Below are 12,426 nucleotides of genomic sequence, written 5' to 3'. Positions count from 1 at the left end.
CGTTTTTTCTTAGAAGAAGTGCGTCGAATTTTCCTCCATATCTCTTCATTAAAAACTATGCGCCGCTCCTTCTTGGGCGGGAACAACAAAAAGGACGACGACGACGACGACGAGAACAAAACGTACGATGATTTGGACTCCGAAAAGTCCTCGCTGCTTGCATCCAAAACGACGAAAAGAAAGAGAAAGAATGCTCTAAAAAGCACGTTCCGGTTCCCGAAACTCCTCCTCGTCTTCCTCGCGGGATGTCTGTTCTTCTCGTCTCTTTCTCTGCACCAACACCAACGGATGATGCACGAGGAGGAAAAGGAGAACAACGACGACGAGAACTATTTGTCTCTGACGGAAAAAGTGAAGTCTGTGCACAGAGAAATGGCGAGGTACGTCCGCGTGAGAGACGAGAGAACAAAAGTGATTTGGAGGAGGAAGAGGAGGAGGACAGAGGAGAAAGACGAGAAAGAAGAGTTGGAGGAGGAGGATTTTAGCAGCGACGGAATGATAAAAGCGTTGAAGAAGAACAATAATAACGACGACGACGACGAGGACTATTTGTTGACGCATCATCGCGCGTTACTTCCGAGACCGAGATTTTTGATCGGCGGCGCGTCGAGACGAGCGATGGCGGCTTTGAGTTTGAGTTTGAGTAGTAGTAGTAGTAGTAGTAGTGATAGTATTAGCGGCGTCGGCGGCACAGAAGACGGAGGAGGAGGAGATGGAAGAGGAGCGAGGAAGAGTTCGTTGATGTTTGAAGGTCGCCGGAAAGTGCCGAAGGACTTGCCTCTTGTGCCTGAGATCCCGGAACGGTTGAAACGAGCGGATGCGGAGTACGTGACGGAGAGAAGGGTGATTCCGGTGAAGCCGAGGATTGCGCCGGAACGGCCGCGGGGAGGGGTGCAGACGAAGAAAAGTAGTGATAGCGGTGATGATGGCGAAGAGGACGAGCGTAATAGCGCTGAAAAAAATAATGAACCTTCTCCCAAAGTATTTTCGGCGTCGTCGTCGTCGGAAAGCTCGAACGCGCCGACGCTTAAAGCAGAGAGAGAAGAGCCGCACGAACACGACGAGGACGAGCACGAGGAGGAGGCACAAGAGGCAGAGGATAGTACTAGTAATAGCAGCCACGAAAACGTAGAAGAACACTCTCCGGAACAGAAACCGACGCCGATGCAAAAAGCGGTGCTCAAAGCGGCGACGTATCGTCTCGGAGGCACGAAACTGAAGAAACTCCTGGATACCGACGTGGACATCTTCTTGAGTAAATCGACGCTAAACGATATCGACCCGGACGACGATAAGCGAAACAAAATAACGTGCGGCGGGAAACCGGTCATGCAAGTAAAATCGTACGATCAATTGCGCGACGCCGTCCCGGAACTCTCGGAATATATTCCAGACGAGGACGACGTCCACACCCGAGGCGGTGTAAAACCAGACGCGAAAACGCTCGGTCGCCGATGCGCCGTCGTCGGTAACTCTGGTTCTCTCCTCGACCACACCTACGGAGCGGAAATCGATAGCCACGACGCCGTCATCCGCTTCAACGCGGCGCCGACGAAAGGCTACGAAAAGCACGTCGGCAAGAAAACCACCATCCGCGTTCAAAACATCGACAACCTCGGTTTCCGGGAACCGCGAGACGAAATGCTCGTCTTCACCGCCCGCGACGAGAAAACGTTCCGCCACTTTTCCGAGTACCAAAAGAAACAATTCTCGAAACACGGTAAAGAAAAGACGCACATCCAGCGCGTATTCAACCCTCAGTTTTGGTGTCACGTCTGGGATTGGGTGGACAGAAGAAAGCTCAAACCGTCCAGCGGTTTCGCCGGCGTCGTCTTGGCGTTACGCGCGTGCTCGTCAAAAGAGAAAGTTTCTTTGTACGGTTTCAGTCACAACGCGACGCAGTTCCATTATTTCAACCGTTTAAGTGAGAAAGTCACCGAGAAAGAGGTGTACACGTACCACCCGTTGGCCGAGGAAAGTGAAGCCTACAGGTTTCTTTCCTTTCACAGACGTTTGGTGAAAAAAGACTGAAAAATTTGCTTCGTATTTAACACATTTCAAAAACCCTAAATTAAAAACAAAAAACGAACAAAACATTCGATTTCCCTCTACACACTTTGATCCGTCCTCCTCCTCCTCCTCTTTCTTATTAATACTCTCTTTTAGTGCGCGCATTTATCGAGCGCTGCGCGCAGAAGAGAGTCGCAGTACTTCGTGCGTTTGTGTGTGTGTGTCAGAGAGAGAGATTTATCCTTTTACACACATATAGAAAAGGAAATCATATTGAGATCACATTCTGTTCTGAATTAGGTCAAGCGCAGAGACGATTTGAGCTTTTAATAAAGCGCGCAGTAAACTCGAACGCGATGGCATCTCTGGCGCAACAACGCTCCTACCGGAACCGCCCGATCGAAGTCACGCAGCAACTCTCCATCGTGCGAGATCCGAACGCGATCGCGGAGGACCAAATCGTCTCTCGAGAGGTCTCGCACGCGCACAAGCAACTGGACAAAGAGAACGAGGAAGTGTTAACGAAAGAAAACGAAAAGACGAAACAACAAGAAATTCCAATACCGGAAGTTTTGAAAGTCGGTTTAAGGTACGAGAAAGATTATAAACCGAGTTACGAACAGGACGAGAGGTATTTACGGTCTCGAGCGACGGCGGGGAGACCGGAGTTGGAAACGCCGACGACGGCGGACGGGGTGGAGTACGATTTGGATAACGACGACGAGGATTGGCTGAAGAAGTATAACAGCAGTAAGAAAGAATCCCACGTGCCGTTGGACGAGGACGATTTCGAGAGGATGTTGTGGAAATTGGAGTTGGCGTGCGGCGAGGCGAACGAGAGAGTTTTGGCGGTGACCGCGCAGCAAGCGCAGGAGAAAGGAAGCGCGTTATCGTATCAAGATCGGTGCGCGGCGTTGGCGAGCACGTCGAATTTACCGAAAGATAGCGCGGTGGAAGTTTTAGCGGAGATTGTGAATAAGCAATCCGTCATCGTCGCCGTGTACGAGTATTGGGTGGAGAAGAGAAAGAGTACGCAAAAGCCGTGTTTGAGGAGGTTGCAGCCGCCTCCGGCGCCGAACGATACCAATCCGTTCAACGTGTTTCGTCCGAGAGAGAAGATTCACAGACCGCAAACGAGAAGACGAAGAGAAAACGACGTCGCTGGTTACGAGAAACTTTTACGCGCGAGGGATAGTTTGGTCGTCGCCAGAGCGGCGTTGCAGCTGACGCAGAGAAGAGAAACTCGTAAGCACGAAATTTTCGAGGTGGAACGCGCCGCGCAAAAGTTATTGATTGATTTGAGGCACGAACCGAAATCGGAGATGGAGAGGATAGAAAAAGAGGCGAAGAAAGAAGACGAAGAGAGAGCGAAGAAAGAGTTGCCAGAGTTACCGATCAAAGGGAAGAACGTGGCGTTGTGCGACGGCCACTTGGAGATTTTCAAGGCGAACGATAACACCTGGGCGATTGTCACCGAACCGGACGAGAGCGAAATCATAGCCGCGAATAAACGAGAGAAGCAAGCGTTGTTGAATAAAAACAAGAGAAGTCGACAGCAAAAAGAAGCCGAGGATGCCAAGAAACACAAAGCCGGGAAAGAGGTGGTTTTATACGAACCTCCGCCGGAGATTCCAGACATCGAGATGTTGTTCGCGAAAATCCCGTTAGGTTCCGCTTTGAGACGGTTCCAGTTACCGTTGGGGCAGTTGAAGGAGAGATGCAAAGCGAGAGTGGGTAGGTGCGGAAGAGTTATATTCGATCGAAAAGATCCAATCAGCCGAGAGGCGTATTATTGCGAAGAGGACGACGAAGGCTCGTTCGATTTGAATAATCATCATAGTAATAATGTCACCGACGATTGGCAGGCGAACTTCGATCCTTACGCCTTTCTCTATTAGAAGAAGAAACAATACAATAGGAGTGTAAAAAAATGAAAAACAAATTACTAGGTGTACCAAACAAGAACAAAGCGAATTGAATTCTTTAATAATAAGCAAAGGTACAAGTACTACTTTCACAAGTTGTGTGTGCGTGTTGTTTCTCTTCCTCAATTATTACTCTTCGCTTTTGAAGCTGGCAATCATAGCGCGTCTCTCTTCATCGCTCATGCCAAATCCAGCGGCTTTTTTCTCGCCTCCTCCTCTTCGATCGTCGTTATTACGATAGTCTTCGTTGTAGTCTCTCCCACCGCCTCTTCGGTCTCTCGATCTCGACCTCGATCTTCCTCGTCGTCGTTCTCTGTCGTCGTCTCTGTTGTAATAATCGTCTCTCCGTCGGTCGCCGCCGTACCCGCGATCTCGTCCTCTTCTATGATACGGATCTCTTCGCTGCCCTCCTCTGTCTCCTCTCCGTCCTCCTCCTCCTCCTCGATTTCCATAAACTCTCCTCTCCTGCCTCTTCTTCCCGTACCTCCCGAACAGCGCGTGCGCCAGCGTCTGGTTCTTAATCGGCCGCACGTGCATAAAGTTACAATACCCGCCTCTCGTGCACGTGTTCTCTTCGTATTGTCGGCACGTGCTTTCCCGAAAATCCGTCACTGGTGAAAACTCGCACTTGATTGGTCGTCCCATGTAATATCTCCCGTCTAAAGATTGCTTCGCTTTCATCGCGTCGTCTTCGTCCGCGAACTTCACGTACACGTTTCCCACCATGTGATCGGCTAAGTTGTCGCACACGTTGAGCTCTTCAATCTCCCCGTGTATCGCGAGTTCTTCGAAAATATCGTGGCAAAAGTCTTCGTAGTGTTCTTGCACGTCTTGAGGTTCGGAAGTGCGCGCGCCCTGCGCGTTTCCGCCGAGTAATCGCGCTTGTTCCGGCGACTGGTACATGTTAATCAGCAAGAGCGTTTGCGAGACGGTTGGTTTGTTGTGCAATCTCGAGCATCGTTCGCCGTGTCTACAGGCGCCGATTTTGAAGTAAAACGGGCAGTTCACGCGGTCCTTTTCCGTGCCGAAGATCGAGGCTAAGTGTTCCGCCATGATTTATTGCGTTTGTGTCTCTCGTGTGTGTATTATCGCGCGCACACGTGTCGAGAACTGCGCATCGAATGGCGCAAACGAGTCCGCATTTTCCCCATTGATGCAACGCTCTCATCGCATCAAACGCGCGCCATGAAGCGGAAAAAGAAGACAAAGAACACCGAGACTACCGCGAACAACACTCTCGAGCACAAATTGCGCGAATTAGGCGTGGAACTGAACACGGACGCGACGAAACTGAACAACCTTTCCCGTTTGCTTTCCGCTTTGATTTCATCTTCGCCGCCGCCAGGTTTGCGACGACGGAAAGGAGGAGAGGACGACGACGACACCTTCAAAGTCGATGATCGCGAAAACGAGAAAGACGAGGAGGAAAAGAAAAAGCAAACGTCGCATCAAAAAGGAAAAACAGAGTGCATTCTCGCCCTGGAGAAATTCTTCTGCAAGAGACTCGCGCGAGGCGACGTGGAACAGGCGAAACGAGATTTAATTAGTCGAAAAGGAGGAGGCAAAGGAGGCAAAGGCGAGAACGCGACGTTCGCGACGAACAAAGAGGAAGAGCTCAAGATAAAATACCGCGCGTGGTTGTTGAAAAACTACAAACTGTTCGTATCGAGAATGATTTACGTCTGCGCGAAGGACCGAGCGGCAGACGAGCGGACGAGGGTGGTGGCGTTTTCGGGGTTGATGGAAGTCGCTCGGGCGGCGGCGGCGAACGAGAAGTCTTCGAGTAAGAGCGGTGGTAGTCATTTCGAGAACGAGATTTTCGAGAGAGCTTTGGAGGAGTGCGTGAGAAGTAAGCTGTGGTCGGACGCGACGCTCGGGACGTTGAAGAAACGGTACTTGGGGAGGGTGGACGTGCAGTATTACGCGTATAAAGCGGTGGCGAGGATTGCGGGGAGGCTGGCGAGTGATAACAAAAACAGTAGTGGTCGTTCGAAGAAGACGAAAGAAGAAGAAGAAGAAGGAGGAGAAGAAGAGGAAGACGTGGAAGCGACGAGCGCGGAAGTAGCGAGAAACTTGTACGACGTCATCTCGAACGTGTCCGTCGATTTCGAGGATTACGATCCCGAGAGTAATGATAATAATACCAACAACGCGACGACGACGACGACGACGACGACTGGAACAAATTTGACGAGCAAAGAAGTTGATTTTGCCGCCATGCTCGGATTGTCGAGCGAAGATTTAGCTAAAGCTGCCGCCGCGTCGAAGGACGACGACGAGGAAGCGGAAACGACGCCGTGGTGCAGAATGCCCTCGCAAGCGCTCGATTTGGACGAACAAAACGAAGCGAAACGAAGGAAGAAAAGCAACGAGAAAGACATAAAAAAGAAGAAGAAAGAGAACGAGAAAGCGACGACGACGACGACGACGACGAATGTTGTTTCGAAAATAAGCTGGATGAACGGCGTGAAGCGACGAAGAGCATTTAGCGACGCCTGGATTGCGTTTTTACGTCTTCCAAATTTCCCGGAAGACGTCTACCGGAAAATTCTCGCTCGACTTCACCTCGACGTCATACCGCACCACGTCAATCCAGTTTTGTTGTGCGATTTCTGCGTCTCCTCCGTAAACGTCGGCGGTTTAATCGGCATGTTAGCGTTACACGCGTTGTTTGTCCTCGTCACGAGACACAACCTCGAATACCCAAAATTCTACGACCGATTGTACAATTTAATCAACGAAGATTCGTTTTATGCCAACGGCAGGAGGACGTTCTTCGAGTTAGCGGACGTGTTTCTGAAATCGCCGGCGTTGCCTGGATATTGTGCGGCGGCGTTTTGCAAAAAGTTTGGACGATTAAGTTTAAGCGCGCCGCCGGCTGGGGCGATGTTGTGCGTGTCGTTTATTCACAACTTGATGCGACGACATCCAAAATCGTGTTTACCGTTAATTCACAGAGACAGAGATGTGGTTGGCGGCGGCGGCGGTGTCAATATTGACAACGCAGAGGAGGATAATACTGCTGCTGAAAGAGATGAAAACGTGATGAAACGAAAGTCCTCCAATAATACTACACATCGAAGATCTTTCGACGAGGACCCGTACGATTTCTCGACCAAAGACCCGGCGAAATCTCGCGCGTTGGAATCCTCCCTGTGGGAAATGACCGCCTTGGAAAACCACTACTTTCCTCAAGTCACGAAACTGGTCCAAATGCTCCGCATGGACCTCGGCGACCGGGTGAAAACGAAAGAAATTGATATTTCCGGCGGCGGCGCCGAAGCGCAACACTCGTTGTGTTCCGCGAATTACTATTCCCTCTTGAAAGAAGAGTTGGACGTTCGCTTGAAATCGGTGGCGTTGAAACACGGCACCATCGGTGATCTCGGTTTATTTCACTCGGACGAGTTCGTCTCCGCCGCGGGGTTTGGAGAACTCATTCAGTGGAAAGAAGAAGAAGAAGAAGATTTTGGACGATGATGATGTTTTCACCGCCAGAGGAAAGTGCTTTTAGTAATCTATTATCTGCGCATGTAGGAGAACCACGCTACCACTACTACTACCATTACTACTACTCTACTACTATTGCTTGCATGCTTTTTTCTGTTTTTTCTGTTTTTTCGGTACTACGAATAAAAACATATCGAATCATAATCAAACTATAACTCAATCTTCGGCGAAAACGCCTCGAATACCACCGTCACCGGCTCGCCCCCGCTCCAAAAGATGTAATGCCTCGCCCAAATCGCCTCGTCCAAATCTTCGCATCCGAACGCTTTCGCCAACCTCCTGTTCTTCCCTAAATACACTCTCCTCACCTCTCTATACAGCTCCACGTTTTCCTTCCGTAAGTTCGACCACATCGTTTCCTCTCTCTTTTTCATAAACTTCTCCAGCGCGTTCGCGTTCCACCACGAGCACGCGTACACGAGAGGAGGATTCGGATTCTTATTCTTCTTCGGCTCTCCGTCGTTTCCATCGTAATCGTCTTCGTATCTCAAATATACCTCTCGCTGTACTAAAGGCCCTTTAATCTTCACCACATCTTCCGGTTGAGACTTGTCTCGCGCGCACGGTTTCATCGACGTCACTTCCACTTTCACGTTGCTTTCACTCAATGCGCTGCTCGTTGCACCATCTTTGTCGTCGTCATCATCATTAACAAAACCTTTCCCTCCTAAAACGCTCAAGTGTCTGGTCACCGACCCGTCCGAGAGTAATAAAACGCGCCACGCGGGTGAGAGTTTTTGCCACAATAAAGAGTTTTTTCTGTCCATCGCTTCGCGTTCCGTCGCGGTGTATTCGAGTGGATTGGCGACGGTTTGGTAACTTTCAACGTCATTTTCATCTCGAAAAGACTTTACTCTCGTCGTCGTCGTCTTTCTCGAAGAAACGATCGAGAAAATCCTCCTTTTCGAAGAAACGAGAGAACTACTTTGAGCGTTTCGAGTTTTGTTTCTGGGAGAAGAAAGACGCGCGTTTGGATGCTGCGGCGATGTCATCAATGTCATCACGAAATCCTCATTTTTAAAGTGCGGACATTTCCCCTAAAACGTATTCGTTACAGAAAGAGCATCTCTTCTCTCTTTCTTTACGCGAGAGTTTCTTCATCGACTGCTCCGCGAAAAGAGGCAGATATACATAACACACACATTTATTAAAGCTGTTTTCGATTAAACAAAGTCCTCCGATACGACGCTTCTCTAAAGCGGCTTTGACGGCGACGGGGAAACGACAGCCCCGGGGAAAGAGATTACGATTACGAATGACGTTTACGAGCGAAAGAGAAGGAGAAAAGGAGAAGAACACGAACAACGGCGAAGAAGAGGAGGAAATTCCAAGCGTGGTAACCATTCACGTCCCGCAACAACAACAGTACGCATCCGTGAGAGAAGAAATCGAAGCGAAAGTTCCATTCGTGACACGGAGAAGTCGGTCAATTCGAATCAACTTCAAATTCGACGGTTTGATCAAAGACAAACGCGAGTGTAATATTAATACCGATGGGGCTTTGATATCGAGTTTGTATGCAAATGTGGACGTTTTACCTATACTCGAGATGATTTATGATTCCATCGCGAGGGAGGAAGCGACGTGCGCGAAAGACGCGATTGTGGTGTTGAGAGATTCGCCGTATTGGGACGGCGAGAGGAGAGATGATGATGATGATGATGATGATTATGATATTTCTGGTGCAAAAAGAGGAGAAGAGAAAACGCAGAGAAATGCTTTTACAAAACGATTCGACAACGTTTGCGTCGGCGGCACGTTCGACCACGCGCACGCCGGTCACCGATGGCTCTTAGCCGCCGCGGTCGCGGTGACCGAGAAACGCTTAGACGTCGGCATCACCGGCGAAGCGTTGCTGGAGAACAAAAAATACAAAGAGTATCTCCAACCGTACGAACGGCGAGAACAGTTTTGTAAAGACTTCGTCAAAGCCGCCGCGCCGGTTGGTTTACAAGTAAACTTTGGCCCTCTGGATGAAAATTGGCCTATAGCCGCCACTCGAGAGGACGTAAACGCTTTAGTCGTCTCCGAGGAAACCGTCCAAGGCGCGGAAAAGATCAACGAAGAAAGGAAAAAGCGAGGGTTTAAACCGTTGGAATTGATCGTACTCGACGTGCTCGGGAAGGAAACATCATCGGAAAATGGAGATTTTGAGAGTAAACTGAGCAGCACGCGATTGAGAGAACTCGAACATATCGAGAAGAGGACGAGAGAGAAAGATGAGTAGCGCAGGTGCGCACATTTTAGAGCAGCAATGTTTTGCCTGTAGCAGCACGTAATACGAATAATAAGAACTAGTTGTATTAGAGAAGACTTTATCATCCGGACTTTGTCTTCGAATACTCCGCTCGATGCCTCACTTTTAGGTGTTGTTGTCCCACACAGAATTCCTTTTCCCTGTTCCTCTTGTTCTCACCTTCCTCAAAGTCTCCTCAAAGTTATTTTCATCATCGATCGTTCGTGCGGCATTGTTATCATCATCGTACTGCTATGCTCGCATCGTCGTCTGAATCGTCCCTCTCGCGCAGTTGTGGCAGCCTCAGACGTAGGGGAAAACACCAACACAAACGCAAGTTCGCCGTCAAAAGCGAACACCAACGCGCAGCTTCATCATCATCAAACAATCCTCACGTACTCCCTCGCGGGGACACGGCCGGCGCAGTTATGTGCATAAAAAGCATCCGCTTATCGCGCGGCGCGGAGGATTTATTGCACATGACTTCCTCGGATGAAACCATCAGATGTGAACCTGGGGACTGTTGTGGATTAATTGGTCCAAATGGCTGCGGGAAAAGCTCCTTGTTAAAAGCTCTCGGAGGATTGATGGAACACGATTCCGGCGAGTGTGCGATTGCGCCGAACGTACAGCTCGGGTACTTAGAACAAACCGGGACGAGTGGATCGACGCTGACGATATACGAGGAGGCGACGTCGAAGATGGAGACTTTGAATCGATTGAAGAAGACGTTGTTTGGCGACGGCGGCGAGGACGAAGAATACGCGTTACACGCGAGCGCGGCGGAGGAAGCGGAGGCGCGAGCCGAGTGGGAAAGAGTCGACGGAGATAACGCGGAGAAAAGAATCAGTAGCGTTTTGTCCGGTTTGGGTTTCGATAAGAAGACGTGGGCGACGCAATCGTGCGCGTCGTTATCGGGAGGCTGGCAGATGCGCGTGAGTTTGGCCAAGTTGTTGTTGAGCGAGGCGGGGGAGTGCGAGAAGACGGGCGTGAACGGAGGTTTTTTGTTGCTGGACGAACCTACGAATCATTTGGATTCAAACGCGAAGAAATGGTTGCAAAATTGGATAAAAAAGTACAAAGGTACGATCCTTTTGGTCTCGCACGACGAGGAGGTGTTGCGAGACGTGTGCACGAGGATCGTCGAGGTGAAGAATAAAAAATTGGTCTCGTATCCCGGTTCGTACGCGCAGTATTTGCGAGCGAAATCCGCGAAAGCGAAAGAGGCAACGAAGATCCTCGAAAGAACTGGGAGGGAGACGAAAAAGTTAGAGACGTTTATAAACACGTACGGCGCGAAAGCGACGAAAGCAAAGCAGGCAAAGGATAAGGAGAAAAAGTTGGAAAAAGCGCTGGAGATTTTGAAAGACGCGAAAATCGACGCCGAGACGGCTGGGGCGATGAACGTGGACGAAGCCGAAGAAATGAATAGTAATAGTAGCACTAGTAGTAGCAGCAGTAGCGGCAGTAGTGGTAGCAAGAACAACAACAACAACAACATTTCGTTGAGATTGGCGGATCCGCCAAACACGACGAGGATGTACATTCAGACGAAAGGTTTGTGCGTGGGATACGAAGGTAGAGACGAACCAATCGCGACCAACGCGACGTTTGAAATCGAAAGAGAGAGCCGGATCTTAATTTGTGGACGGAACGGCGCCGGGAAATCTACGCTTTTGAAAACGTTAGCCAAAGTCATACCGCCGAAATCGGGCGAGTTGCGAGTGTCTGAAGACTGCGAATTGGGATACTTTGATCAAGATTTGGCGCAGAAATTGCCTTTGGATAAAACGGGATTAGAGTACGTTCTCGATGTTGCCAGAGTTGGGTCTGGCATCGGGTCTAAGAGAGCGACGATCACTGATCAAATGGCTCGGTCTGCGCTAGGCTCTTTAGGCATAACCGGTACCGCGGCCATTGACCGATCCATTGGTGAGCTCTCTGGAGGTGAAAAAGCGCGCGTCGCGTTGGCTGGATTCATGTTGAAACCAGTCGATTGCCTATTATTGGACGAACCGACGAATCACTTGGATGTGAACAGCATCGACGCCATCACGAGCGCTTTGAGAGATTGGAAAGGTGGCGTGATTTGCGTCACGCATAACCCGCGATTCGCATCTCGATTAAAGCCGACGACCGTGGTAAGGTGCAAAGGCGGCGAAGACATGCGAGAGGACGAAACGAGAGCGATTGAGGTCGAATTATGGCCGGAAGGAAAAGCAATCACGGCTCAAGATTTGTACGCTCGCGATTGCGAGGTGGAAGAGTGCTCGCTCGACGACGATAAAAATGAAAACGACGAAGCCGCCCAAGCTGTCGCACAAGCGAAAGAACTCGAAGCTGCGGAAAGAAAAGCGAAAGAGAAACGAAGAAAAGAAGCCGCGAACGCTCCAAAAATTATCGACAAGATTGAAAGAGCTATGGAAGTTTTGGACAAAGACATCGAAGCGCTTTCCGAGAAAACGCTCGCGTGCGGCTCGGACGTCGGCGAAGCGATGAAATTGCAAAAGCAGATTGACGAGAAGACAGAGAAGCGAGACGCGTATTTTGCCGAATGGGAAAGGTTGGAGGAGTTGATGATGGAAGTCGAGGAAGAAACGGCGGGGGCTGCTGCGGCGTGAGAGAGTTTTTGTTTATTTTATAGCAGTACAGTGTATTCATTATTTCCCAAATAGTAGTGTGCTCGTCCATCGCTTTCGCGAGGAGGAGGAGGAGGAGGAGGAGGAGGAGTTCAATCCTCTTTTA

The 12,426-nt window shown here is 49.9% G+C and overlaps 7 protein-coding genes across 7 annotated transcripts; 5 read left to right on the top strand and 2 right to left on the bottom strand.

Annotated features, from left to right (window-relative positions):
- Nucleotides 1–57: 57 nt before the first annotated feature.
- Bathy16g00850 (predicted protein) lies at nucleotides 58–2,031 on the top strand (the record flags this gene model as incomplete). The annotated part of the gene is made up of 1 exon (XM_007508444.1): nucleotides 58–2,031. One exon carries the CDS (start codon nucleotides 58–60, stop codon nucleotides 2,029–2,031), a length of 1,974 nt encoding a protein of 657 aa, XP_007508506.1.
- A 335-nt stretch (nucleotides 2,032–2,366) lies between these two features.
- On the top strand, nucleotides 2,367–3,908 carry Bathy16g00840 (predicted protein; the record flags this gene model as incomplete). Its single annotated transcript, XM_007508490.1, has 1 exon — nucleotides 2,367–3,908. The coding sequence occupies one exon, from the start codon at nucleotides 2,367–2,369 to the stop codon at nucleotides 3,906–3,908; it is 1,542 nt and encodes a 513-aa protein (XP_007508552.1).
- A 156-nt stretch (nucleotides 3,909–4,064) lies between these two features.
- On the bottom strand, nucleotides 4,065–4,988 carry Bathy16g00830 (predicted protein; the record flags this gene model as incomplete). The annotated part of the gene is made up of 1 exon (XM_007508564.1): nucleotides 4,065–4,988. One exon carries the CDS (start codon nucleotides 4,986–4,988, stop codon nucleotides 4,065–4,067), a length of 924 nt encoding a protein of 307 aa, XP_007508626.1.
- A 132-nt stretch (nucleotides 4,989–5,120) lies between these two features.
- On the top strand, nucleotides 5,121–7,415 carry Bathy16g00820 (predicted protein; the record flags this gene model as incomplete). The annotated part of the gene is made up of 1 exon (XM_007508652.1): nucleotides 5,121–7,415. One exon carries the CDS (start codon nucleotides 5,121–5,123, stop codon nucleotides 7,413–7,415), a length of 2,295 nt encoding a protein of 764 aa, XP_007508714.1.
- A 179-nt stretch (nucleotides 7,416–7,594) lies between these two features.
- Nucleotides 7,595–8,212, bottom strand: Bathy16g00810 (predicted protein; the record flags this gene model as incomplete). The annotated part of the gene is made up of 1 exon (XM_007508577.1): nucleotides 7,595–8,212. The coding sequence occupies one exon, from the start codon at nucleotides 8,210–8,212 to the stop codon at nucleotides 7,595–7,597; it is 618 nt and encodes a 205-aa protein (XP_007508639.1).
- Nucleotides 8,213–8,700: 488 nt separating this feature from the next.
- On the top strand, nucleotides 8,701–9,672 carry Bathy16g00800 (predicted protein; the record flags this gene model as incomplete). Its single annotated transcript, XM_007508450.1, has 1 exon — nucleotides 8,701–9,672. One exon carries the CDS (start codon nucleotides 8,701–8,703, stop codon nucleotides 9,670–9,672), a length of 972 nt encoding a protein of 323 aa, XP_007508512.1.
- A 437-nt stretch (nucleotides 9,673–10,109) lies between these two features.
- Bathy16g00790 (ABC transporter, ATP-binding protein) lies at nucleotides 10,110–12,302 on the top strand (the record flags this gene model as incomplete). The annotated part of the gene is made up of 1 exon (XM_007508636.1): nucleotides 10,110–12,302. The coding sequence occupies one exon, from the start codon at nucleotides 10,110–10,112 to the stop codon at nucleotides 12,300–12,302; it is 2,193 nt and encodes a 730-aa protein (XP_007508698.1).
- Nucleotides 12,303–12,426: the final 124 nt, after the last annotated feature.

The sequence above is a fragment of the Bathycoccus prasinos genome (assembly GCF_002220235.1).
Source record: "Bathycoccus prasinos genomic : Chromosome_16".
Taxonomy (NCBI): Eukaryota; Viridiplantae; Chlorophyta; class Mamiellophyceae; order Mamiellales; family Bathycoccaceae; genus Bathycoccus; species Bathycoccus prasinos.
The sequence above is the reverse complement of the archived record's forward strand: the minus strand, read 5'-3'. Positions and strand labels throughout refer to the sequence as shown.